This window comes from Ambystoma mexicanum, chromosome 3p (genome assembly GCF_040938575.1).
Source record: "Ambystoma mexicanum isolate Mex_15411 chromosome 3p, UKY_AmexF1_1, whole genome shotgun sequence".
NCBI lineage: Eukaryota > Metazoa > Chordata > Amphibia > Caudata > Ambystomatidae > Ambystoma > Ambystoma mexicanum.
Genome location: NC_090925.1, coordinates 987,440,575 through 987,467,735, shown reverse-complemented (window position 1 = coordinate 987,467,735; position 27,161 = coordinate 987,440,575). Strand labels below are relative to the sequence as shown.

The window sequence follows — 27,161 nt, the reverse complement described above, 5'->3', positions numbered from 1 at the left end:
TTGGCCGTGCTTACCCCTCTTATATTCTGAGAATTTGCCATGGGTGCACCTGGGTGATTAGAGGCATGCAGGCAGTGTCGTTTACATATGTGTCATGTTTCGGGCAAGTGAATGTACGGGTCCTCCTTCCCAAACCCACTGTGAATCTAAGGGGTAAACAAAAACAAGAAACACCAATTATCTTGACCCCACTATTCGTACTCCCTTCTACCCCCCCTGTCTATACTCCACCCCAACTTGAAGCATCTGTCGCCCGAACTATGCTCATAGTCGAAACCGTCTGCTATCAGTAACCAAACCAAAACTCGCAATCCGCGTTGCCTACGGTGGCATGAACAGGGAAATGGAAAGCCTGCCAACACCACTAAGTCAAATTTGAGGGCCAGGGGGGCGCAATCAATCTGGTGGCGCCAGGCCACCCAGCATAAGTGCGGATCATGGCAATTTCGTGACATCAACATTCCAGTGATCGAGGATTCATCTGTGCTCGGCAAAGCCTCAGCCATGGATCAACATCCCGTTGTATATGGTATTGTTCCTTCAGTCGTCAACCATGGGCAGTGGGCGTTCCGGTTCTTGCATTTGTGGCTGTTGTTCCAGTAGAGGCCCAGGGGTGAGCCCTGGGTCTGTTATTACCTTTGTTTCTGTCTGGTACCCTATCACCCTCCAAACGTTGCTCTGCCCATTTCCATGCCTCCTGTGGATCTGTAAAGTGTACAGTAGTGCCTTTTTAGTAAATGTTCAGTTGCGCCGGAACAGTAGACCATATTTACCGTTTAGGGTCTGTAAACGTTTCTTGAGCTGGTCAAATGAGTGTCTAGCACGCTGCACCTCCCTGGTGTAATCTGGAAAAAAAGCAATTTGAGATCCGTTATACGTGATCGACCCTCTGCTCCGGGCCATCTGAAGCAGCATGTCACGGCTCCTGTAACTCAACAGTTTGGCAATGACTGTGCACGGCGGGGCACCTGGGGTAGGTTGTCCTGTTGGCACGCGGTGAGTCCGTTCAATAGAAAAAAAAAATTGAGAATGTCTTGTGCGCAAATATGTCTGACAAACCATTGTTGAAGGAATAGTTCCATATTTGGACCTTCTGACTTCTCGGGCAGTCCCAGCAAGGCACGCATTGAGCCCATTCAATAGAAAAAAGGTTTAAGAATGTCTTAGGCGCAAATATGTCCACCAACCATTGTTCAAGGAATAGTTCCATATTTGGACCTTGTGACCTCGGGCAGCCCCAGCACGCGGACCTTGTTTTGTCGTGACCTACCCTCTCCCTCATCCACGCGCTTCTCCATTGTTTTCAGGCATGCCAATACCCTCGACATTTGTTGTTCCATGTTGCAGAGGCCATCTTCTGCGCTCGATATGGGTTGTTCCGCTTCCCCTAGTTCGGGACCAGAGTTTCTGTAGATCATGGCGCAGCAGGACACGTCTGCGCTAATATCATCCATTTTCATCTACATCGAGGTGCGGGAGCTAGCGATGGCGATCATTACATCTTTTAGCAAGATGGTTACCTCCATTACCACTGCATCACTTGATGTTTGCCCCATGAGGGCAGTTGTTGCGGTCCTCGCATATTGCTCCATCTTACTGTGGGTAGATGCCTTTTTGTGTTTGTCTTTGACCATGATAACTTACTGCAAGAGTGAGGTGGGAGCAATTGCAGGGGTAGCCGAGCTGCACCTTTGAGGTATTGTGTTAATGGGAGAGTATTATTAGTGCACTTTGGGGTCTCTTAGCTCCGGGTCCAGGATCGCCACTCGGACCGCGCTGTACATATCCAGGCCTCTTAGAGCCTGGGCGGGAAGAGGCCACGTATGCATGGGCATACGGGGCACAGCACTGAAAATCGACTTTTATCATAAGCAGCAGGGATTCCACCACCTGTAACTTGACAGCACCGCGCCGGGCCGATGTTTGCCCTTCACTTGAAGTCAGGCCCAAGAGAGTTGACACAGCTTTGTGATGAATGTCGATGTGCGTCTCAGGGTCACTCCGGGACTCCAGAGAGGGAGAAGCCACCTCTATGTGGAGGCATCAACTGTTGCCACAGTGGTGAGCCCCTGCATCCGCGCCTCACCACTGTCGAGTTGTACCGGCGACCATTGAGATCTCGCAGGCCGTGAGGTCCGGGGGGACAGCGTTGGTGGTCTGGGGGTGTAGCATAGAGTTACTACGGTTGTCAGTGCGCATGCAGCATGTCTGGTATGGTCAGGCCCAGTAGAACTGCGTTGTCTGCAAAAGTCAATTGCCATTTGCAGCGGACCACCAGGTTTCCCTCCACCGCTCCCCAGGTAGTGACCCCTTGTTGGCCAGTCAGCGGGACGTCCACAGCTCGATAATGGCCTCCCCATCTGTAAAGGATTCCTGTGTATTTTTAGGGCCAATGCATTGTATTGTTCTTCCCCAGGCTTGTGTCGGATGGTAAACCTGCTGACCAGTGTGGATGAGGCCACAAGGTCCGCCCTATGCGTTCTAGTGCGGGCTGTACCCATTCTGGTGGCTTCCGCGCAGCTGCTGATATTGCTGCGCAGCTGCTGATATTGCTGAGGTAGAACCGCAGCCTAAAAGGTAGGCATTGAGTGGGCTCACTCCTTGCAGTCTCTGGCTGTGGACTTATCTTGTTAGCAAGTGTTTATTTGAAAGAACGGTGCATGCACAGCAAGCGTCTTGTTGTAATGTATTGGCAGAGTGCGTTCATAGAATGTGCTTTTGGTGATTGTTAGAAACTATCATTGCAGGTCGGGCGCTGTCGCTCACTCACCGATTTTATTATCCGGAGTCTGCGCTCCTTTGTGCATCCTTAGTCATAGCTCGATGACTCTCCCGGGGGGTCAGGTCTACGTCCCTGCGGCGTCTGTCCTAGCCCCGGCACCACCCTGGACCTCTGGGGTGTTTGGAGGTCGAAGGAAACACTGTGGGAATCATGCTAATCCGCGTATCGCAGAGTTTTCTTTCCAGTTAGTGTCGGGGCTCCGGATAGTGTTCGTTCCCTCCCGTTACCCCTGTGGGAGATCAGATCCGGCGGACTGGTCCGTAGGTCGGCGCTGTCCTCAATTAGCTGTCCACACCTCGCCAGCTGTGGTGCTCGTTGTTGCAGCCGTCCTCAATTTGTCCTGTATCCCCACAGCCAGCTGTGTGTATCTGGCGAGCCCCAACTGCCCGGGCAGACAAAAGCCTTTTGCCTTTGCTGGGCAGCGAGCGGTGTGTGTAAGTAAGTCTCCAGTTCCGTAGCACCAGAAGCAGAGATCAGTGCGTCCACATGCCATGACTACGGTTCCAGCTGATATTTCGCTGCAGGCAGTCTCTGCGCCAATGGTGCCCTCCCTGGCGTAGTCCGCAGCTGGTGGCCATTTTGGCAAGGGGTTTTCAGGGGCGCACTATTACGAACTTAATATCTCCATGAGGAATCGGATTCCACAGGCCACACTTCACCCGATTGCTCTCCACATATTCACCCTTTAGCAGGTGTATTTCTGTCATAGTTCGTCGCGAAATCAGGATATTAGTCCAGGATATTGCTGGAGGCCTCAGGAGCTTTCAAGGACTCACATCCTCATCGCTCACATGCTGCCCACGCCTCCAGGACTGTTATGGTTGTTCTTTTCCCCCTGTACCCTCCCCTCTCTTTTGCCTTGGGGTGCCTGGAAACACTTCCTGCTGTATAGGTGCCATACAAATGTTCAATAAATAAACAAAATAGCTTCCCTTGAGGCCTCAGGTTCTCCTCTGGAGCAACACTTGGGGCCTGATTCAGAGGTCATGGTGAATACCACGTAGAAACACATTTTCCCCTACAAATCCTTCCACCTTCATTCTGAGGGTGACTGGAGCAGTGGAGGAAAGATGTCATTGAAGCAGCCAAGAAAATGAATGTAAAACATGTGCAGTTGAAGTATTGCATGGTTACTGTGTGTCTCCCTGCCCGAATGCAAAAAGCAAAGACACGTTTCTACAGTACAGAAAGTGTCTCGAGCGACTAGCTTACATATCCTCTGTGGTACTTTCTGTAATGTAGAAATGTAGACAATGTGATAGGGAAACACATTTCAGACTGTCCTTGCATTTAGACTGCTTACTACACGCGCACTCTGCCATCTTGTGGTCTTTTAGTGTAACAGCTTTAAAACATATTCTCTGCATACAAACTTACTTTTTTTACGGAAAAGCAAACATTTCATATTTAGTGCTGCCTGTTTTCTACATTAACGACACCTCCAAGGTGCCCTAAATGAACACCTCTTTAGGCTGGTGCAGAAAGGGTGCTCTATGCCTCAGAATGCAATCCTGGCCAGCTCCTTACATGTTGTGGTGCCTGCCTCCGGTCACCGGGGTGGGATACAACACGTGTCGGGATCACCCGACTCAGGAACCAGTGCTGCGGGCACGCAGCGTGTAGGTTGCAGGGATCACCCTGCACAGTCCGGATCACTGGGTGTCTAGAACAGCTGGGGGCACCCAGCACGTGGCAGCCTCGGCTCTACAGGCACCCAGGCCGGGGCTGCAGGACCAGGCTGTGATCACACGGCAGACACAAGCAATAAATGGACTCAGACACAAGTTGCCGCTTCCTGGGGCTCTGCTGCACTGACCCTCACGTGCCAGCATAGCCCCTTTAATTGAGGCGTGTCATGACAGAGTCATTATGCTCTTTCTTAAAGTGGCAACAGGCCCACAGCTAATGGGCCACACACCACATCCCTCCTTTATTATGACAAAAAAACACAGCACACATAAAACTGTGGTGCATTCCAGTCCGCACACCACGGGGCCCGATGGCGGGCGCTGGGGATCAGAAAATGCCTGGATCAAACTGGCCGCTTGCTCTGCTGCAGGACAAGAAGAACACATTTTCCTCCTCTTCTTCCTCGATATAGTCATACAGTCCCCTCCTTGGCTCTTCGGCCACCAGGACCGTCGCCACTCTTGGGGGCTTCCTCCCTGCACCCTCCTTTGACGCACTTCCTGCCGATGGCCCCACCATGCTGGCCGGCGTTGGGGCTGGACACACCTGTGCAAAGTGATCCACCTTTCCGCACCTCCCACAGGCGTGTCCTTTGGCCGGGCACTCCTGCAGGTGCGGGCGGTCCCATCCGCACTGATAGCATATGGTGGCACCTGGGTCTCTTTATGGCCAATCCCCTCTTCTCGTTGGCCTAACTCCTTGCCATTTGCTGACCGCCGACACCTCCTCCAATTTAACCCATTTCATGGGGGCTTCCAACCTGAGCTGTTGCCTGAAGAGGTCCATCGCCGCGGCACGCAACTCTGCCAACTCCTGGGCGCTGCCCAGTTCCAGGATTCAGTCGAGGCTCAGTCCTGGCTCCCTGAGGACTGGTTTACGCACCTTCGCTGAGCTACAGCCATATATTATCTGAGCCCTGATCTCATCATCCTCGATGTTGCCCAGGGCGCAGGACAGCGAAATTCCACAAAGCGTGCCATGAAATGCACCGAGAATCTCTCCTTCCTCTTGCCTCGCGCACCTCATCCTGAACCGTTCATAATCCCGGTTGACCATGGGCATGAAGTATTTGTTCAGGGCTGCAATGGGCGTGCCATATAACTGATTTAGGGGCCGCAGAGTCTTAAACAGCCTCTGGAGAGCTGGGCCGGCAGAGTACAGAAGTGGTGGGAGTTTCTCTATGTCCTTAATCTCCACCGCTTCAAAATACAGTTCTAGGTTTTCCACCCAGGCCGTCCACCTGGGTCCTAGACTGGCTGGAGCACCAACCACATCAAACGGATAAAACAGCGCCAGCTGCACATTATGGCGGTAACCCCCTTCATTGTCGTCATCCCCCATGATGGTTACCGGGCGTGCCGCCGCTTGCGCTCACTGGTGATGGGCCCATGGGTGGGCTGCGCACTCTGGACGTCACTTAAGGCGCACAGGTACTCCTTGCTGAGTCACTACCCTTCGGGGCTCCCCTTGGTGAAAGGTGAGGACTCTGGAAGCCACTTAGGGGACGCACAGGCACTCCTTGCGGAGCCGCTACCCTTTGGGGTTCCCCTTGGTGAAAGGCGATGAGATGCTGTGAAGCGTAGAATGATGGACCCTCAGGGCTAATGGGGAGCCCAGGCCATAACTTCAGCTGCGTTGTAAGTACTGCTGCACTGTTTGCTCCTCCCCCTTAACTGTGTGGATGACTAGGCACTCTGGCTTCCCCTTTTTCCTGTGGTGATATCCTGGGGTGGGCACATCCTCACCTGTTGGAATCTGGTGGGCCAGTGAATGTGGGGCCAGCCACTGTTGCCTGTTGTTGCTCCCGTTGTTGCTCCCTCCTGGGACCGCCGCCAGCAGCTGATCACGATGCTGCACACCCATGGCCTCCCCCACTTCATTCGTTCCCTTTTTCCAGCATTTTATTTTCTCTACCACTGCAGGCCTGGGTATCGGATGGCCACGCCCCCTCTTCTCGTGGAAGGCCCCTACTTCCCTTTGTACTCGCTACATGATCCCCTACCACCTGCCACCCTCCCCCAAAATATTTTCTTTAATTTCTTTTTTCTTTCTCTTCCCCCCTCCCGGGCAGGACCAGGTGATGATGGGGCGTCCCCTTCCTGTTGAAACACCGCTGTGGTCCAGTGTTAATCTTCTACCGCGGGCGCACAAGGTCCCGCCGGCATCTCCTCCCTACCTGAGGGAGTCACCAGCTGGCCTCAGCGCTCCCACTGCTCCTCTTCTACGTTGCGGCCGACGCCGCTTGTCGGTGCATGCGGGCGACACCGCACCTGATCGGGGCCGCCTGTGCTGTTCGGCAGCCCCCGAAACCTCAGCCTCGCTCACGGCACCAGACGGCCCGTGCACCCACACAGCACGGAGCCCTGGGCCACCCGCAGCATAGCGGACACTATTTATTTTATTTTATTTATTACACACCCAGACCCTCAGGTAGCAGGGCGTGGTTACAAGACAGCTTAGAGATTTGTCGTACATTGTTACAGAGCATAAATTACAACACAGATGGCGAGCTAGTACAACAAGATAGACAATATTTACAGTTTACAGATTTCACTGGCATGTTACACTTTCACAGAGGAATGTCCCTTAGTACTAATATTGGTTGAATAACCAGGTTTTAAGCAACTTCTTGTAGCGATGGAAGGAAGATTCTTTTTTGATGTTAATGGGGAGGGTGTTCCAGTGTTTAGGGGCTAGAACAGGGAAGCTGCTGCCCCCCGCTCTAGTAGTTTTGTAACGAGGGGGTGCCAATAGGAGGTTGTCATTGGATCTTAGTGATCTGGTGTATTCTTTTGGGAAAAGAGTATTGTTAAGGTAAATTGGATCTTTTTTGGTCAGACATTTATGTGCAATGCAAAGTGTTTTGAAGATAATTCTTGCTTTGATGGGAAGCCGGTGAGCGTCCTTCCTTGTCTTGGAAATGTGGTCCGATTTTTTTATTCCTAGGGCTGCTCTTAGGACTTTATTTTGCAGAAGTTGCATTTTGGATAGATTGGTATTGGATGTGCCTAGTAGTAATACATTTCAGTAATCCAATTTCGATAGTACTAAGGCCCTGGCCAAGTTAAGGGAATTTGCTGGTGTCAGAAATTGTCGGCAGAGAGCAATACGTTTGGAAGTGTAGGCCGTGGAGGAGGCTAGCGCATTGATATGTTTAGTCATAGTAGTCGAGGTAGACTCCTAATGTTTTCACTTGCTTCAGCACTGGAATACAGGTGCCATCGATATTAATAGCTGAGTAATCTGGGCGGAGAGCCGCTATTTTAGCTGGGGATCCTACGATGAGGATTTCTATCTTCTCATCATTGAGACAGAGACTATTTAGTGCCATCCAGTTTTGGATGATGACGTACATTTTGTTGATGGTCGCAGTGTCCTGGTCATAGTTACCTGTGAGTGGTATGAGGATCTGGGAGTCATCCGCAAAACTGGTGTGGATGACACCCATGTCGTCTAATGCTGAGAAAAGGAGTTTGGTGTACGCATTGTACAGAGTGGGGGAGAGACAAGATCCTAGGGGCACTCCTATGGGGACTGGGATGGGGTTGGCCGATACTTTGCCCATGGACACTTTGGATGTGCGATCGGTTAAGAAGGATTTCACCCATGCAGTGGCTTCGCTGGAGAAGTTGAAATCCCGAGCGAGTGAGGTGCATAGTTTATCATGGTCCACCAGATCAAATGCTGCAGAGAGGTCCAGCAGCAGGAGTATACAGAGTTTCCCTGTATCTCTAATGGCATCCACCTGGATTTTTAGGTCCAAAAGTGCTGTTTCTCTACTATGGTTCAGCCTGAAGCCTGATTGTCTAGTGCCGAGGAGCTGATGCGATTCCAGGTGAGTTTGGATTTGATTATAAGCTAATTTGTCAATGATTTTGAGTAGGAAAGGGACCGTGGTTATGGGACGATAATTAGTCAGAATAGTGGGGTCTAGATTTGGTTTTTTAGAAGCGGGGTAACCCAGGCTTCTTTAATGCAAGCTGGAACTGTATTTTAATTGAAGGAACAGTTGACAAATTTGGTAATGGTGGGGGCCAGGGTGGAGGCGCATGCTTTGATTAGTTTGGCAGGAACTTTGTCTCCTTTACAATTAGAGGCTTTTAGTTTGGAGATAGTATTGAATACAAGTTCTTGGGTGACAGGTGTGAAATGGAATAAGGGATTGGGGTTATCGCTGGTGGCAGGGAGCGGGTTAGAGGTGGTGGAGTTTTTATCTGCTAGTAGTAGTCTTTTGGTGATTATTTTGTTCTGGAGCACAGCAATTTTGGAGTCAAGTGCATCTTGTATGGTGGTACACCATTCTTTGCTGGCGTTGGTGGGCGTTTCGGCTGGTAGGGGTTTTTCTAGTTCTCTAAGGATAGAGAAAAGTTCTTTCGAGTCAGATGCTGCATTGCCAAGTGGGCGTTGTAGGAATTAGCTTTGTGGGAGATGATGGCTGTTTTGTAGGTTTTGTTGGCATCCTTGAAGCTTTGGCTGAGTCCGCGGTGAGGAGTTTACTGTGGGGATGTTCAAGAAAATGTTTCTTCCTTCTTAGGGCGACTGCCACCTCTCACCATGCGGCCTCCTTTGTCTCGCCCGCTTCCTCGAAAGAGGCTCCTGGCGACCCGCACAAGGATGTGCGCAGGGGCCCAGACCGCCTTGTCGCCAATGTGGTGGCCCACCTCCGGTCTATGGGGCAGGCCACGCCACGTGTCCCGATCACATGACTCAGGAACAAGTGCTGCGGGCACGCAGCGTGCAGGCATCACCCTGCACAGTCAGGAACACTGGGAGTCTCACAACAGCTGGGGGCACCCAGCACGTGTCAGCCTCGGCTCTGGGGGCACCCAGGCCGGAGCTGCAGGACCACGCCGCGATCACATGGCAGACACAGGCAATAAATGGACACAGACACGAGTTGCCGCTTCCTGGGGCTATGTTGCACTGACCCTCAGATGCTTTGGCCTATGACTGACATTATCCCTCACCTTTGATTGTGCTGTTTGGGGCTGATGGGAGTTGTATATCAACATATCTGGAGGACCGTGGATTGCCCACCAGTGCCATAAGATTGATTTTTGTAACCCTCCCCAATGCTATGTGAAAAAGCTAAATAAAGGCACAAATAGTGTTTTTGAAATATTACAATCTATTCTTTAGGGTGTCCGGTCAAAGGAACGAATGCAAAAGGATCGAATGCAATAGGGTCGAGTCAATAGGACCTAAAACAAAAGGGTTGAATGTATTTTTTTAAATGTATATTTTTTTTTGGGTTTCCGTATAGGCAAAAAAGGTGATTTTTACACCAAAAACGGGGGTTTGGGGGAGGGAACCCCTCCAAAAAAAAACAAAAAAAAACCAACCCTTTTGTTTTCGGTCCTTTTGATTCGACCCTATTGTATTTCAATCCTTTTGATTTGATCCTTTGACCTACAACCATTCTTTAGTGTCACTTTTTGTTGTGGAAAAATTATCCTTTTATGGGAAGCCAGCCCTCACAGTTCTGCCTTTAAGTACCAGGATGTGGTGCTACTAGGAAGGCCACAGCAGTCGCAATGTATTTAGTGCCAGACTTCAAAATGGTTCTAAAACAATAGCCCAAGAGATAGGCTGCATGTGTCCAGAAAGATCTGCCAACCATTTCCGACTGAAAGGCAAAGCTCAAACACGCCCCCTGAATAGGGACACCCAACCTGGGACAGAAGACCCACCTCCAGTATTCCCACTGCCAAGAGAAGGGTAGAAATATTATACTTCGCGTCAGACTGTCCCAGAGGGCAGCTGCAATGACACTGGCCTCAGAGCCCGAAGAAAGCTTGGGCTACTCCCCCTCGCAGGGGCAGCCACTCCTCGATAACAAGCCACAGACTCACATGGTTGATGGGATCCTCCAGGTACAGGATGCCGTTCTTGATGGAGTTGCTGATGTCATTCTCTGAGTACACAGTGGATGTCGGCATCTCTTCGTATGCACTGCCCTCAGCCAGCTTCTTGTGCTGCAGGAAGAAAAATAAAAAGCCATCCTCACATTATGATGGACTCTTTTTTATTTTTATTCAATGAATATTTATAAGGGCACTATACAGCACAATTGTGTTTCCAGGTGCCACAAGCCAAAAAGGGGACCGGGGTGCAGGGGACATAAACAACAAAAACGGTCCTACTAGGCCATGTGACATTCAGATCGTAGAAGTGCAGTAACAAGAAGTGCAGAGGGGGAATGTGGTGGGGGTGGTGACGGTCCGAGGAGGGGACATAAAAATGCGGGGGAGGGGGGAAAGAAAGGGCCAGGGGCTAGGCAAGTGCTGGGGGGATCCCAGTAGGAGAAAGTGTCAGGGGATGCTGAGGGTGGACCACCATCTAAGTGCAAGAAAGGGGGGGGGGGCAGACTTAAGAGGTATGCCCAACCGACCAGGCTAGTCAGGGAAGGGGGCCCGGAAAGGGGGGTGCTGGTATAGACTGGACAAGGAGGGCTTGGTGCCCTATATGACTCCTAAGGGACCAGACCGCCAGTTGCAGCAGCAGATGTGGGCATTAACAAGGGAGGGCGAGAGGGAAGGAAGTAGAGAAGAGCAGGATCTTGAGAAGCTTTCAGAATTTAAGGAAATCCGGCTCAAGTCTGAATGGGGCAGGGAGGTCATTCCAGAGCTGCATGGAAAAACGTCTGTTCTGCAGAGAGTTGGAGCAAGAGGACCGAAGGGCTCTAGCAGGGAGGTATTTAGGGAGAGAGAGTTGGATGGAGCAGCCTCCGGGAGACAGTGGAGGGATTTTAGGGCTGGAGAGATGCAGTCCTTGAGGTTGGGACCAAAGATAAGTCTTGCAGTCCTATTCTGGATTAGTTGAAGGGAGGAAAGAGGCAGATTGAGGAAGAGGCAGTTGCAATAGTGAAGCCTAGAGAGAACCAGAGCTCCGGAGACATTCAGTTTCTGGGGGAAGGTAAGCAAGGGGAGAATGCTTCTGAGCAGGTGAAGCTGAAGGAAGGCTTTCTTGTCAAGGTCTGTGATGTGAGGGGATGAGGAGGGAGAGGAGTCAAAGATGACACCAAGTTTTCAGCCTCACAAAATGGTGAGGGGAGGGGACGCAAGGAGGGCAGCCAGAGTGTGTTGAGGGACACAGCGTCCCAATGTGAAGGATCTTGGTCTTACTGGCATGAAGACATAGATCATTAGCCATGCACCATGCCTGAATAGCAGTCAGACAGTCAGAAATGAGAGAGGTAGAAGAGAAGGCAGTGGAGGGAAGCTTGAAGGAGAGCTGTGTGTCATCAGCATTACACTGGAAATTAGGGGAAAAGGAGGAGATCAAGAGGGCCAGAGGCGCAAGGTAGATGTTGAAGAGCCACGGCGATAGGATAGAGTCCTGAGGGACACGGCAGGTAGAGAGTGAGATGGAGGAGAGGAAAGGGCTCAGTTGCACCTGGGAAGGTCAATTAGATAGGAAGGAGGTGAACCAATCCAGTCTCGGGTCCATGATGCTAAGGGTTTCACAGAGCCGTTTTATGAAGGTGGCATGATTGACTGTGTCAAAGGTAGAGGACAAATCAAGGAGGATGTGAACAGAAGGAGAGTAGGAATCAAGGTTTGAGAGCAGGTCCTCACAGGTGTTCAGGAGAGCAGTTTCCATGCCTCTGGATGCACTGAAGCCAGAATGGTGGTCATGGAGACAGCCAACAGATTCAGTGTGGTGGATCAGTTGGGAGAAGACCAACTTCTCCAAGTGTTTGCCCAGGAAGGGGGTAGTGGAGATAGGGCGGTAGTTAGCTGTGCAGGAGGGGTCGGCAGACAGCTTTTTTAGGACAGGGTGCACAAGGGAGTGCTTGAGGGAAAGTGGGAAAGAGCCAGTGGCAAATGAGTGGTTGCAGAAATTGGTCAAGGCAGGAGTGAGGAAATGTTGAGCACCCGTTTGGAGGAGACTTTCATAGAGCAGACATCTTTAGAGACTTCATCAGGTGCTAGGGCGAGGCTTGTATGCAGGTTTCACATGGATCCCCATGATAGGGGCAAGGGTGTTGGAGATGGAGAGGGGAAGGATAGCGAGGGCTGTGTTGGTGGGAGAGTCATTAGCAGGTGGGATGAAAGTGGCAGCAAAAGGAGAGACTGCCACACGCTTCATCAGTTGAATAACAGAGAAAGAGAATGCTGTTGTGGGCAGAGGCTTAGCCAGGGAGCCCAGAAGCTCCAGGTGAGAGGAGAGCATGGTCAGGAGAGAGGTGTAGTGAGAGGGTTAAAGATAGGGATGTTTGCTGAGATGAGCGCATCCAAGGTGTGTCCGGCTGAGTGGGTCGAACAAGAGGGAAGAATGGTGAGGGAAAGAGTCACAGAGGTAGCGGAAGAGTACAGTGGCCTTATCAGACGAGTCAAGATGAATGCTGAAGTCTCAGAGGAGGAGAAGCTTGCAGGTAGATGTCAGGAGAGAATAGGTGAGGTCGGCCCATTCAAAAAGGCAGCGGGAGACTGGGCCAGGGGGCCTGTAGATGGTGGCAAGAGTAAGCAAGAGGGTAGGAGACACACCAAGCCTGCAGATGAAGGAAGAATAGGATTGAGTGGATATGATAGTAGGCCCTGGGCTTAGAGAGGATCTTGTAGCCCTCAGGAAGAAGAGTGTCAAGAGTAGTGACAGAGCTGGCATTGAACCACATCTCAGTGAGTGCGAGAACGTCAAGGTTAAAGACTTCAAGGAGGAGACAGATGTCAGAAGAGTGTTGGTAGATTATGGGATGATAGTTGCCTGGATGCCAATGTGCTAACTGACGGAACCGTACAGAGATATTCACTATAAAGCCATCGTTAGGGGTTCCTGGCCTCAATGGATATCATGCAGAGCAGGGGTATATACGACAAACTCTGTGCACATTTAAGGTACGGCTTTTGCAGGGTTAAAGATTCTATTTATGTGGGGTTGCAGGTTCCATCATCAGTCGGTAACAAAATATACTCCAGTTTATAGCCTAGTAGAGCCTGGATAGCTTGACACTAACAGCTACCTGCAGCAAATGTTGGCTCCCAGATCAACTGGTGCCAAGCACACATACATATGTGAAGTTAAAGGTTGTCTGTTTTGGAATGTGAATAATAGAACGGTAGGAGACATTTAAAGAATTATGGATCCTCTAAAGTTCTACTTTGCATCTCATGTGGAAGTTAGTTTTGTAGCATCCAGTGCACTAGGTCCTCATGCACCAGAGGGAGCTCCTGCTTCCTCAGTGATGCTGGATACCTAGGAGCTGCTTTTGGATGCTACTCTTAAAGGCATTTGCAGATGAGTGTCACGATTAAAGGGGTGAAATGTCCTAGGTTCGGGTTACATGCCAGAACAAAAACCATTAAGTGCCCAAGTAAACAGTGGCGTGCATATAGATGCTTTCTGCATGTTTCTCCTTTAAGAAAGGCATGCAGAAGGATACGCTTCTCCGACAGCTGGCGGTTGCCATGGAAACAATGGCGTCCGTTACGTCTGGGAAAGACGAAGCGGTTGAGTGCGTGACTTAAGTGGTCACGTGATTCCTTCTTTATTAACCCTGCCCTCGCTCCAACTCCTTGCTTCTGAAAAAACGTAGGACGTTCTGTTTCTTGTCTATGCTTTTTTCGTGTTGCCAAACCTGTTTCTTTGTACTATCGTTGTGTCTTTGCCTGACCCTTGTCGGATTAGTTGCTGAACCCCGTTATACTTACGGACTTGATCTTGCTATGTTATTGGACTCCACCTTTGTAAGGGATCACTATGAGCAGGGGTTAGGTTAACAAAAATGTTTCTTTATTGACTTAAAAATGGTAACAAAAGAAAATTAAGTTGGGTAAGAACCCCTATTTAGAGTCCAAAATTCGTTATCAGCAGGCTTAGTTAGAGTATAAAGAAAAAAACAGTTTAGTTTTTCGTATGCCCACTGGAACCTCTCGGCTGCTTCCTCACCCTCTGCTGACCTCTGCAACAGAAAGGAAACAAATCAGTCAGTTTTTCCTTATCTCCTTCCTTATATAGGGGCTTGGACAATTCCACCCAATCAGGATGCTTCCCCGCCCGAAAGCTTGAAAACCCCCTCCAAGCCCCGCCCCCTTCCTTGGAGGATCCTGGTCGCCATAATGGAGCCCGCACTGGTGCTTCGTGGAGAACGCTGGTTTTCATTGTAAAAGTACACGGTAAGTTCTGTGATACCATAATGCTGTCTTCTACAGTTTTCTGTGGCGCACTCTTTTGTTTACTAACCCGCTCGTATGGTTTTCTGTTCCGGTCATTATAACTGTGATTTGACTTCGAAAGGAACTTGCTGCCCTTAATCTGAAGACAGCTTAAACAAGTTTTTCCCTCGGCTGCCTGAGCCGGCGCTGACTTCAGAGGGAATGTGTTGCCTTTGATGTGTAAACTATTTACATGAGTCATGTCTTTTCCTGCGGCTGCCTGAGCCGGTGCTTTTATGAAGTCTGTACTTGTACGGCCGCGGCCGTGAATATCAGGGCATGGGTGTGTTTTCATGATCCAGCACTGTTTTATTTTCTGTCTCTTGTCCCCAACAACCCTCCTTTGGGTTTTCCGTGCCTGGAGCTTCTGTCAGGTTGTCACATACACCCCCTCCGGTATAAAGCCGATCGGGCTGCTCTAGACTCCGTGACAAATAGTCAGGGACAACCTGGAACGCAGCTGGTTTGTGTACAGTTTTGAAACAGTAAGCTTGGAGTGTCAGAAACCATCTCAGAACCCTCTGATTTGAATCCTTATGTACGGCTAGCCATTGCAAGGGGGCATGGTCTGTGAACACTGAAGTGTCTTCCCAGACAGATAATAGCGTAGACTTTCAATTGCCCATTTTATGGCTAGACATTCTTTTTCCAGTGTTGAATATGCCATTTCATGTGGTAACAGTTTACGACTAATAAACGCTACCGTAAACAAATCATCTTCGGTCCCTTGTGAGAGTACGGCCCCCAAACCTGTTCCTGATGCATCTGTTTTACGTAGAATTCCTTCTCAAAATCAGGACATCTCAAGACCGGGAGTGAGGCTATGTGTTTTTTTAAGTTCCAGAAGGCCATTTTTGCGGACAACTTCTGTGATACATCTTCTTTATAGGAAGACTTCAGGGCCTCTGTTAATGGACTGGCGATGCTGGAGAACAATGGGATAAACCTTCGATAATAACCCACGAAACCCAAGAAGGCCCTTATCTGCTTTCGGTTGCTGGGCATGGGTAGTCTCATGATGGCCTTCACTTTTTCGATTTGTGGTTTGATGAACCCTTGTCCAACAAGGTAGCCCAAGTATTTAGTTTCCTTGGCCGCCAACATGGTTTTCTTTGGATTTATATGTAATCCTACTTTTCCCAACGCGGTGATCACTGCTGTTAGGTGACTTAGATGTTCTTCCCATGTTTTGCTAAATACAATGATGTCATCCAGGTACGCTGAACTGAATTCCTTGTGGAGAGCTAAGACCTGGTTCATCAAGGCTTGGAAGGTAGCAGGGGCCCTGTGCAACCCAAAAGGTAATACCGTAAATTGGTACAATCCTGAAGGTGTAGAAAATGCGGTTTTAATTTTGTCCTCTTCGCGTAGTGGGATCTGCCAATAACCTTTGGTTAAGTCAATGGTACTGATGTAGTGGGCTGTGCTTAGTTGGTCTATTAGTTCGTCGATTCTGGGCATGGGATAAACTTGATAGGTTGAAACTGCATTCAATTTTCTATAATCCATGCAGAACCGGATGCTTCCATCCGGCTTAGGCACCAAGACGATGGGAGATGACCAGTGACTGTCCGAGGGTTCGATTACCCCCAATCGTAACATCTCTTCCACCTCCTTTTGAACTGCTGCCCTCTTTGCTTCAGGTAGTCTATAGGGTCTGACTCTCACAGTTTGAGAGGGGTCCGTGTTGATGACATGTTCTACTAGATGTATTTTTCCTGGAAAGAACGAGAAAACGTTTTCTAATGATTGTAGCTGGACCTCCAGTTCTTTCTTCTGTTTTGGACTGATTTGGGGTCCCCATTGAACTGCCTGCATGGCTGAGTCTGTTCCAGTTACCTTTAGGGTGTTCATGTTGCCTGTCTCGGCCCCCTTCCATCCTTTCAAGAGATTTACATGATAGTTTTGCTGTTTCTCTCTTCTGTCTGGTTGCTCCACCAAATAATTCACGGGACCCAGAACTCGTATGATTTCGTGTAATGCTCACCTGACTCCCACGGAGGCGCTGGCCTGGTTCGCGCTGCTGTGACCTCTTCTAAGGTGATGCGCAGGGTTCGGAAGACGGACTGGACCGGGCCCCCTAATCTGGCTTGTCTGGCTCGCAGAAGTATCCTTCTGTAGGCGAAAATAGGAGATTAACTGTCTGCGGGGTAATGCAATCGGCCTCCCACTTTCCCCTCTCACCCTCCTCGAAACCCTTCTGTGATTCCTCGTAGCGTCTCACCTTAGGGTCTGGAAGGACGAGCTCTCCATCCTGCTTCTGATGCAGGGGCGCGTTGGTATCCAGTTACTTCACTGGATTTTCAGATTGGTGAGAACCAAACTTGCTTTGGCTTCCAGGTAAGTTTTTTTGATAAGAGGTTCCCCTTGTGCCCATGCATTAATGTACTAATGCTAGTGTCTTTTTCCCCATAGGGGCCGGGGTACGGAATGCCGGGGAACAGGCACCGACCTGAGATGAGAGGTGAAATCCTTGTAGAAATCAGGTAAGTCTTTAATGAGCGTTTTTTGGTAATGTCTTTTCATTCGCTCATTAACGCTGATGTCTTTTTTCCCCTTAGGGGCCAGGGTCCGGAAATGCCAGGATGCGGCGCGGACCCGAAATGAAGAGGGAATGAATCAACAGGTAAGTCTTAACATGGAGATTTAGCTTTCCTTATTCCCTTCTCTCTCTCACCTTTTGTTCTTGTCTTTTTCTCCCTAGGCGCTGGGGCGTGACTGCGAATCAGGATGATCGCTGCTGAACATGGATGCGCCCTGTAAAGGTGAGTGGAATGCGGCGCTGCAGCGATCGACGTGATGAGCTTTTAAATAAAAGTCTTCCTTTTCAGGATTGTCGGTGAGATGTCTCCGGGATGCGGTTTTTAGCAGGTAAGGACTTTTCCTTCTTCTGTTCTCTTCTTCTCTTCCTTTGCAGGTGATCCAGGATGCTGGCAGGCGTGGCAGAAGTCAGGATGCCGGAGCAGACACGGTGAGCGTCCAGCTGCTAGATGCAGAACAACGCGAAGCTGTTCGGGTGGGGTTTAAATAGCCTTGGAAGAAGTTCCAAGTATGTATCCTTCCCCGACCACGCCCGGATGGTAAATTAGTCCCACAGGTAAAGTAGTTCCTTTCAGGCCTCAAGGAGGCCGGGATCCTGCAGCATGGTCTGCATCAGGTAAGTGCACCCAAGCACTCCCATAATGAGCCTGGCGCCTATGGGCCAGGACTGATGTCTTTATGAGCCTGGCGCCATAGGCGCCAGGACACTGTCCAAAGGGCCCCTATATGGGGTTGCTGGGTCCTTCCTTGGGGACTGGATGTCCGCTTTCGGGGACGCAGGGCTTGAACCGGCTCCCCGGGAGCGGGCATCATGACATTTCGTAAGGTCCCCTCCACTGTGCCAACATCTTAATGGATGATGTGGGCAGCAAAACCAACACCATATCACCCTCTTGGAATTTCCTAGCTCTAGAGTTATGGTTGTAGTAATGAGCTTGGGAGGTTTGGGCTCTCCCCAGATTTTCTCTGGCCATCTCCCTTAGCTGGTTTATAGGTTTTCTCATATCGAGAACATAGATAGTAAGGTGGCTTTCCTTCTCTTGTTCTTCCCATTCTTTCTTGGCTATATCCAGGACTGTTTTGGGTTTATGACCAAATAACAACTCAAAGGGAGAAAATCCCGTAGACGATTGAGGTGTGTCCCTCAGTATCATTAATACCCATGGTAAGACTCTGTCCCAATTTTTGCCTGTTGGTGCCGTGACTCTTTTGAGCATCATTTTGAGGGTTTTATTATATCGCTCCACCAACCCATCGGTTTGAGGGTGGTATATTGAAGTACGTATCTGTCGGATATTTAGCTGTTGGCAAACTTTCTTCATCACTTCTGAGATAAAGTTGCGTTCCTGGTCCGTTACTATTTCTGTGGGCAAGCCAACTCTTGAAAAAAATGGAACTAATTGGTTGCATACCTGTGTAGCGCTAATGCCCTTCACAGGAAATGCCTAAGGGTATCTTATGGCGTAGTCTACTATCACCATGATGTAGGAATATCCATGACTACCGGGTTCTAATGGTCCAACCAGATCTATCCCAATTCTGGAAAAAGGCTCCTTTATAAGTGGCATGGGTTGTAAAGGAGATTTTTTTGGTTTTTGTGGGTTGGTTTTTTGACATATAGGACACTCTTCGCAATATTTGGCCACTTCTCTGTATATTCCGGGCCAAAAGAATCTCTTTAGTAATTTCCCCTGTGTTTTCTCCTTCCCCAAGTGTCCTCCTACAGCATCATCATGTGCTATTCGTAGTACGGTCTCTGTAAAGACCAGGGGTACTAGTAACTGTTTCAATTCGTCCTTCTTTTGATTCAAAGTTACTCGATATACCAGATCATTCTTTGACTTGAACCACAGATAGACTCCTTCCTTGTTATCTGATGTTGCTTGATCTCGAGCATGTTTTAAAGTCGGGTCTAACAACAGTTCACTCCGGAAGGACCTGGTCCCTGATTCTGGTAACCAGTCGATTATTCCTACATATCTACGACTTTCATTCCACAATTTTTGTTTTTCTCTGACTTCTCTTTTTGTCTTCTTAGGTCTGGGATGTGACTTATCTTCGATCTCAGTTTGAGCATAGGGCGCGGTATACAGCCACTTGTGATCGCGTAGACATTCCTCAAATAAAGGTAGGTCTTTACCTACTAGCATTTGTGCCGGTAAATGGGGCATTATGGAGACCTTCATCCTCGTACTAACCCCCTTTACCTCAAGATCTACTTCCTGGGAGGGATATGCCTTGGTGTCCCCATGCACACAGGTAATAGGAATAGGTCCTCTACCCTTCCCCGCCAACCCACTTACTTCCGGTATTATGGCGGTCTGTTCACTTCCTGAATCCAGCAGGGCTTGTCTCGGTTTTCCATCCAGTCGTACTTCCATCAGATACGGATCCTTCCTTCTTCGGTATTCTTGTTTTTGAGCATATCCGATTTCCATTGGCTCTGGGCAATATGTCCCCATTCACCACAGTCAAAACATTGTGGTTGTCTTGTCGTCGTGTTCCATCCATTTCCTTGGCCTGGTTGACTGCTCTTTACCTCGGGTAGGGCTGTTCTTTTGGGCACCAGTTTGTTGGGGTCTACCGACGGTGGTCGGGTAGCTCCTGCTTTTTGAAATGCTGTTGCGATATCAATGGCCTCTGCTAGGGTGGGCCTATGGTGTTGACGTACCCATCTTTGCATCGCGGAGGGTAAAGCCTCTATGAATTGTTCGAGTTTAACCTTCTCCATTATTTCCTGTACCGATCCGGAGGCTGATTTTAACCATTTGTCACAGAGTTCGTGTATCCGGTAATACAGTTGCCTGGGGGTCTCACCGGTTCTTAGGTGGGTATCCCTTAGTCTGGCTCTGTAGGCCTCGTCGTCGACCCCCATTCATTCTAATATGGTTTTCTTGATCTCGGCGTAAGTAACATCTCCCGTTGGATTAGCCGCCTGATATGCTCCTTGTAGGGGACCAGTCAATAATGGAGCAATGAAGTGGCCCCATTTCTCCACCGGCCACTGCAAATTTCTTGCCACTCTCTCGAAGTTGGTAAAAAAAAATACCCTGGATCTTCACCTTGCTGATATTTTGAGTTCCCCCTTGTAGCTGTCATAGTCTCTGTGATGTGCTTGATGGCATCTTGCGTGGCTGCCTGTATCTGTAGAGCCTGCTGTAATGCCTGCCGGTCCGTTTGCGCTTGATGCGACTGCACCTGCATTGCCTGTTGCAGCTGTTGCTGACCATCTGTAAGTGCTTTGATTATGGCCTCCATAGCGTTCTCGATCCCACCGCTGCCATCACCGATGTAAGGGATCACTATGAGCAGGAGTTAGGTTAACAAAAATGTGTCTTCATTGACTTAAAAATGGTAACAAAAAAAAATTAAGTTGGGTAAGAACCCCTATTTAGAGTCCAAAATTCGTTATCAGCAAGCTTGGTTAGAGTATAAGGAAAAAACGTAGTTTAGTCTTTGTATGCCTACTGGAACCTCTCGGCTGCTTCCTCACCCTCTGCTGACCTCTGCAACAGAAAGGAAACGAATCCGGCAGTTTTTCCTTATCTCCTCCCTTATATAGGGGCTTGGACAATTCCACCCAATCAGGATGCTTCCCCGCCCGAAAGCTTGAAAAGCCCCTCCAAGACCCGCCCCCTTCCTTGGAGGATCCTGGTCGCCATAATGGAGCCCGCACTGGTGCCTCGTGGAGAACGCTGGTTTTCATTGTAAAAGTACACGGTAAGTTCTGTGATACCATAATGCTGTCTTCTACAGTTTTCTGTGGCGCATTCTTTTGTTTACTAACCCGCTCTTATGTTTTTCTGTTCCGGTCATTATAACTGCGATTTGACTTCGAAAGGAACTTGCTGCCCTTAATCTGAACACAGCTTAAACAAGTTTTTCCCTCGGCTGCCTGAGCCGGCACTGATTTCAGAGGGAACGTGTTGCCTTTGATGTGTAAACTATTTACATTAGTCATGTCTTTTCCAGCGGCTGCCTGAGCCGGTGCTTTTATGAAGTCTGTACTAGTACGGCCGCGGTTGTGAATATCAGGGCATGGGTGTGTCATTTTCTGTCTCTTGTCCCCACCAACCCTCCTTTGCGTTTTCCGTGCCTGGAGCTTCTATCAGGTTGTCACAACCTTGCTAAAGCCCTGCTCTGTTGTGACGTCTGGTTTCTCGTAATGTTTTGCTTTTGTCCACATCAACCCCGGACCGACATTGGACTGCCTACTCGTGACTGTTTTGTTTGCGGTTGCAATCCGTTCCTAACATCACTAGGGAGGTCCTGAGGACTGCTCTGTTTTAGTACACTCTGATCATATTGGATGCCTCCGTGAGGAAATGCGAATGTGCGCTACGTGGGATACAAGAATTATCTGTGCACAGTGTTTCTCCAAACACCTCCGGCAATCCACTGAGGAAACATGAATGTGCGTTATGTGGGATACAGTAACTTTTCACACTCAGACTAGAGACTTCCTATTATGTGCTAAAGACCTTAGGCATCCGCGTTTCGTCGGTTTAGTATTATTTGGGACATCAAGCGTCCTCGTGCCGGCGGGTGGTTAGAACTGCTGTGTATTGTCCTGTTTCTGTCATCTGCTGACTTCTTGGATCCTACTCGGTAAGACTGGTCCCAATTGCTCTTGTGTGTGTTTTGGGGTCTTAGCCATTGCCTAATTGTGACCTTCCTGTCTGCATTTCTTAGAATCTTGTCTGATACCCACCATCCTGTGCATCCAGGTTTATGGTTTAGGGGGATTCTGCACTCTTTAGCACAGGTCAGTCTAGCCCTTTGTGCCAGTTACAGTTAAAGGCTTATTAGCCGCCTTACTAACCAGTGCCTGGTCTTCCCTTTCAGCTTGGTGTCTCGTGGGATCCATCTTTCAATTAATTGATCCCTCTGTATGTCTTCATAAACATCCAGAGGGACTTTGGTGGGAAGAATTCTTCTTCTACACTACGGGGGTCAAGCTATACGAAGAAGAATTATTCTGACATCCCTGACAAATTATTCTGACATCCCTGACAATGCGCTACCAATGCGATCACTGCGGCTTATAGTAGGAGTTCCTTGTGTGCGAAACATTTGAACAAGAATTTCCAAGGGTCTATGCTCCTAGACAATAGGAGTTCCTCCAAGGGCGGAAGGGTGGAGTGTAGGTTTCCAGTGAATTCAAGTCCAGCCTCAGACCTTCCAAAGGCTACAGCAATCAGAAGAAGATTTCAGGGGGACCACTGCTTATGGGTACATGGGGAGGGGGCTTCTTACGGCTTGCAATCTGGATCCACGTGGGTTGCAGCCACGATTTTAGGAGCATTTTTCAAAGTCACCACCAGGGGCATGACTTGGAAAAGCCAACTAATATAGTGTGTAACCCATAGTGGGTTACCCAACTGTTCATTTAATATATGTACTGCAGTATTTTTGCTTGCATTGAGCTATTTAAAGAGTGCTTTAGTTTAGTATTGTAACAAATTGTTATTGTTATAAACTACCTGTGTGGGTGGTAAACCCTCACAGGTAGTTTTATGTCCCAATGCAAACCCAATGGGGAGTGGGCAGTTAAGAGATATAAGGGTGCACATGCCCCTGAAATCTGAGAAAGCTTTAAAACAGGCACACGTGACAGTAAATCGCTCAAAAAAACAAGGGTCACTGGTGTCACCATGCAGAATTGTCGGGTTCGGGAGCGTTCACGCCAGTTGTACTTAGGTTCCTCTGGATACCTCAGACTGTAGGGGGGAGGACCCAGATTCAGTTACACAACAAAGGAGAGACCCTTATAGAGATCTCCACTGATGCACTTCTTGCATCGACTCAGGATGGAGTCAGGAGGCCTACAGCAACATGGTTGTTGAACCCTGGTCGTTCTGCAGGCATGTCTCTTGGTGGAGGACAGCACAATCGATGTCAGCCCCAGCAAAGCCGTGATGATGCCCTTGAAGAGTTCCAGGCGTTTGGCCAGCCAGAAGGCATTGCAACGACTAATAACTGGTTCTGGGCCTTGCATAGGAAATGCAATGATGCATGCTCCAATGACCGGAAACTTGCATTGTACCTCGAGCAGGACAGGTGGCTTGTTAGTACCATCAGTCATAGGCAGGAAGGCACCTTGCAGAGATCTTCCATGTCGACATGAAAGTAGGGGTTGCAATTCAGTGGTATTGGCTGAGCCAATGCTGGTTTTTGCAGAAGTCCTTTGTGTCCATTTGTAGTCTTCTTCAGATCTCGTCAGCTATGGTGGTAGACTTGCTTCCTGGTTCCAGCTCATCTCCTTATATCAGTAAAATGGGTGGTGGCTCCAATAAGGACACTTCGAAACATTCATATGTGGAGGTGGCTGTCCAATAGTGGACAGCCAGCCTCTCAGCATTGTCTAGCAACATCCAGGCCCCAGGAGGAATGTGTATTGGGGCACACAGTGCCACTCTTCACTTATCACACAAAGGAGAGCCTACATGGGCTTATTGCAAGGAGCCCACCAAGGTGCATGAAGAAAGGGAGCCCTTCCCCCATCTGGAAAGGTAGGACGGCCAACAAAGGACAGAACATTTCGATCAGGACTTAAAAAATGAAGAAGGGCAAATGCAAATGAGATACAAAATATATGTCAAAAGTAATGACTGCTACCAGCCTGTTCAGAGGATGATTGGAAAGTAGCAAAAATGATACTTAGAACAAGGAGCCCCCTCAGTACTCCATGGAAGATGGCTAGTGCTAAAAACACTAAAATACAAAAGTAATAAAAGGGAGAGGACCACCACTGCACTCGTGGGTTTAGGACAGGGATCTGCAACTTTTGTCTCGCCAGATTTTTTTGGACTAGAATTCCCATCATCCCTAGCCATTATGGTGAGGGCTTATGGGAGTTGTAGTCCAATCCATCTGTAGGGCAGCAGGTTGCAGACCCTGAACCCAAAATGACATTGCAAAAAGGACCATAGGGGCCCCTGGCAGCTCACTACATAAGGTTGAGTATACTGCCATAGGAAAGTATGGAGGCAGAATTGAGGGGAGAAGTCTCCCCCACAATTGAACCTTATTAGAAGGGTCCAATATGGAGTGCAAAAAAAAAGTCTCACTCACCTTCAAATTCAATGAAAAAATCCCAGCGAGTCCAGCAGTAGTGTTGTAGGCTCAAGACAGAACGGGTAAGATTTGTAAAAAGAAAACTCCCTAAAAGAGGGCTTTCCCCGACCACTGACCTCAAATACGTGGACAAAGTCAGGAAATGGTGGCTAAACATTACACATTGGTGGAAGATCGACAGGAATACTTCAAATGGAGGGTGATTAAAATCCAACAAATGTATAAGAAACAGGCAAAGGCTGCCATTTTGACCCTTCAGTGAGCGAGTGAGAGAAAATCAAAGATCATGCAGCTCGAGTGGGAATGTTTCAAATTGGAGTCTTTGGTTTCAGAGTATGGGCAGCAATAATGCATTTTCACAGCTGGGCCCCCACCATTGTGTCTGAACATTGCACATGGATCTCCCCTGCAAAGACAGCAACAGGAGTCGTGTGTGTGTGTGCGCGCGCGCGCGATGGGGCTACTCAGTGGACCCCTGCTCATGGTAACCTCAGGTTAATCCAGAAGGTCCTTAAACCGAGGCCACAGAATGTGCTGCGATAGCTATGGTATTCCATTACTATCGTCTTAACCCATACACAAACTGCTGACAGAGCCAGAACGAAAGCATGTATTCACTGTTCCAACATGAGCCATTTCAGGAATTCGCATTCATTATGTCAAATACCAAACAATACCTGCTAAGCCTTAACTAACCAATTGCCTTTAACACTCATCAGCTGGATGCAGCAATCACGAGATTAAGCACCCACAATGTACCCAAGCCACCAGACATATTACCCGCCTTACAACACTGCATTTGCAGGACACCACACTCAATCACATGCTAAACACATGAAATATGCAGAGTTGATGAAGGTGCAATTCACATGCCAGACAGAGCATGAGCTCAACACATTGTCCACACCATACCCATAAAACATAGTCTACCAACAGCACGGCCGCAAGTCGGACAACTTGCACTTTTTATCACACAACACAACACACTGCTAAGCACAGCTAAAAATAGAATGTGCATCCCTCCCCTGCAAACTGCACCCATTTTTGCAGACTAGATTTCCCCACTTGTTACCTGTCACTTTCCCAGCATAACACACACAGCTTGCCAAACACACACCCCTCGCCTAACATGTTTGATACACATGTACCAGCAAACATACAATACCAGCAAAAACATTTGCGTCCCAAAGTAGATACCAGATGTAAGGAGTGTTTTTCAGAACCCCTACTAGTGCAGGTTTCCAGAAACCCAACCTTATTGGCCCTGCAAAGGTTTTACACAAACATCTAAACAAATCTCTCACTTGGGAGAGTGACTGAGCAGTACAGCGTAGAGTAGGTGGGCTAGGAGCTTGTTGTAAGGCACGATTAGCATACACAAGGGTTTGTCAGTCGCACTTGCACGTTCTGAATGCTCACAAGGCCTAGTAGGTCCGCCTCGATCTTTCATTGTGTTTTGATTTTAATTCTCATGCTCTCTTCCTTGTTGCCCTGTGGACGCTTTGAAACACAATTTACTTGTTGTATAAGCACCTTACAAATGCACAATAAATACATATCAAAAATACACTTAATTTAACAACACAGTTGCTTTAAGCTACAATACTACAAATAAGTAAAACTCATACACCTATAAACAACAACAGTGCAGGTGTCCAATTAGGACACCCAACAACCTTTAGAAGCAATACGGTTAAATACAATACTGGCACAAGAGAAACAGTGGGGACGATAGGACTTTATGCCCATTTGAAGTGAATGTGGCCCAGGGGGTACACAAACAGTTATGCACCCTAGCCCCTCAGATCATGATATGCCGGATAATGATGCTAGGTGAGCCTGGCCGTTGGGGACAACTGCTCTCATCACTGTCTGAGGATTTGGCAGTCCAGAGGTCATGGGTGCAAAGGGATGTACTTTTGATGACTATGATAGTTGCGTCTGGCAATTACAGTTGCTGTCAGAGACCTCACGGTACTGAAGATCACCAGGCTGACGAAGAAGGATCTCTGCTTTCAATCTTATGACGTACGAGAACCCACATGATGCAAAGGATGAGATGAGCAGTCAGTGTGACCAAGCCAAGGGTCTGCAGGCATGAGTCCGATGAACAAGGAGACTCTGGCTCCTTCAAGGCCCCTCTTAGCAGCAGCAGAGCAGTGAGGTCCAAGTCCCACAATGAGGGTGCACTATAACATTCACAGCAAGAGGCTGCACGGGATCCAAGCAACAGGATGAGCCCCCACACTGAAGGACAACAATCTGGGGATGCAGGACTTGGAACTAGTTAGGCCCACAGTTCCAAAGAGGGAGAAACTGCTGAAGGTCTTCACTGTTGAAGAAAGAGCAGAGGTTTGGCTTGCTGGAGATGGATGGGCAATAGCTGTCCCAGCATCGGTCTTCTAGTGTCTCTCTGAAGCCTTCGTTTTTAGCCTTCATGCTTCAGATTCTTGGATGCAGTGTTTGGCTTATGGAATGGCTCAAGAAACTCTCTGGATATACTAAATATTGGGCTATGCGAACCCAGCCAACCTATCAGGGGAACTGACCTGTAGCTTTCAAACTCTGGGTGGCTGTCCAATCATGGACCGCCATCTTAGGTACAGCTATAACTTCGCACAGGTTGGGAATATGTATTGGGGCCATCTTGCAAAGAGAATGCCAGAAGTGGTCATTTCTTACCCTGCACTGGAGGAAGACAGCCAACAATGTCAGTGAGCCAAAAAGACTGGGCTTCAACAAAGACATCACTTTTTGGCCCTGTAGTGATAAAATGACTAATTTATTTATTTTTTCGAATTGTAAAGCGCATTACAGCCCAAGGGCATATCTCACAGTAAAAAAAAAAAAAACACAGAAGTGGACCAAACAAATTGTAACAATCATGTACTGTTACAAGCAGCCTATCTGGGCAAAAT

General features: G+C 48.7%; 1 protein-coding gene across 1 annotated transcript in view; it reads right to left on the bottom strand.

The window, feature by feature from the left end:
* PLCG1 (phospholipase C gamma 1) overlaps positions 1-27,161 on the bottom strand; it is a 1,097,362-nt gene that overhangs the window by 409,916 nt on the left and 660,285 nt on the right. Inside the window, exon 14 of the mRNA XM_069652272.1 lies at positions 10,324-10,446. Coding sequence (XP_069508373.1) covers positions 10,324-10,446 — 123 coding nt within the window. The remainder of the gene's footprint in view (positions 1-10,323; positions 10,447-27,161) is intronic.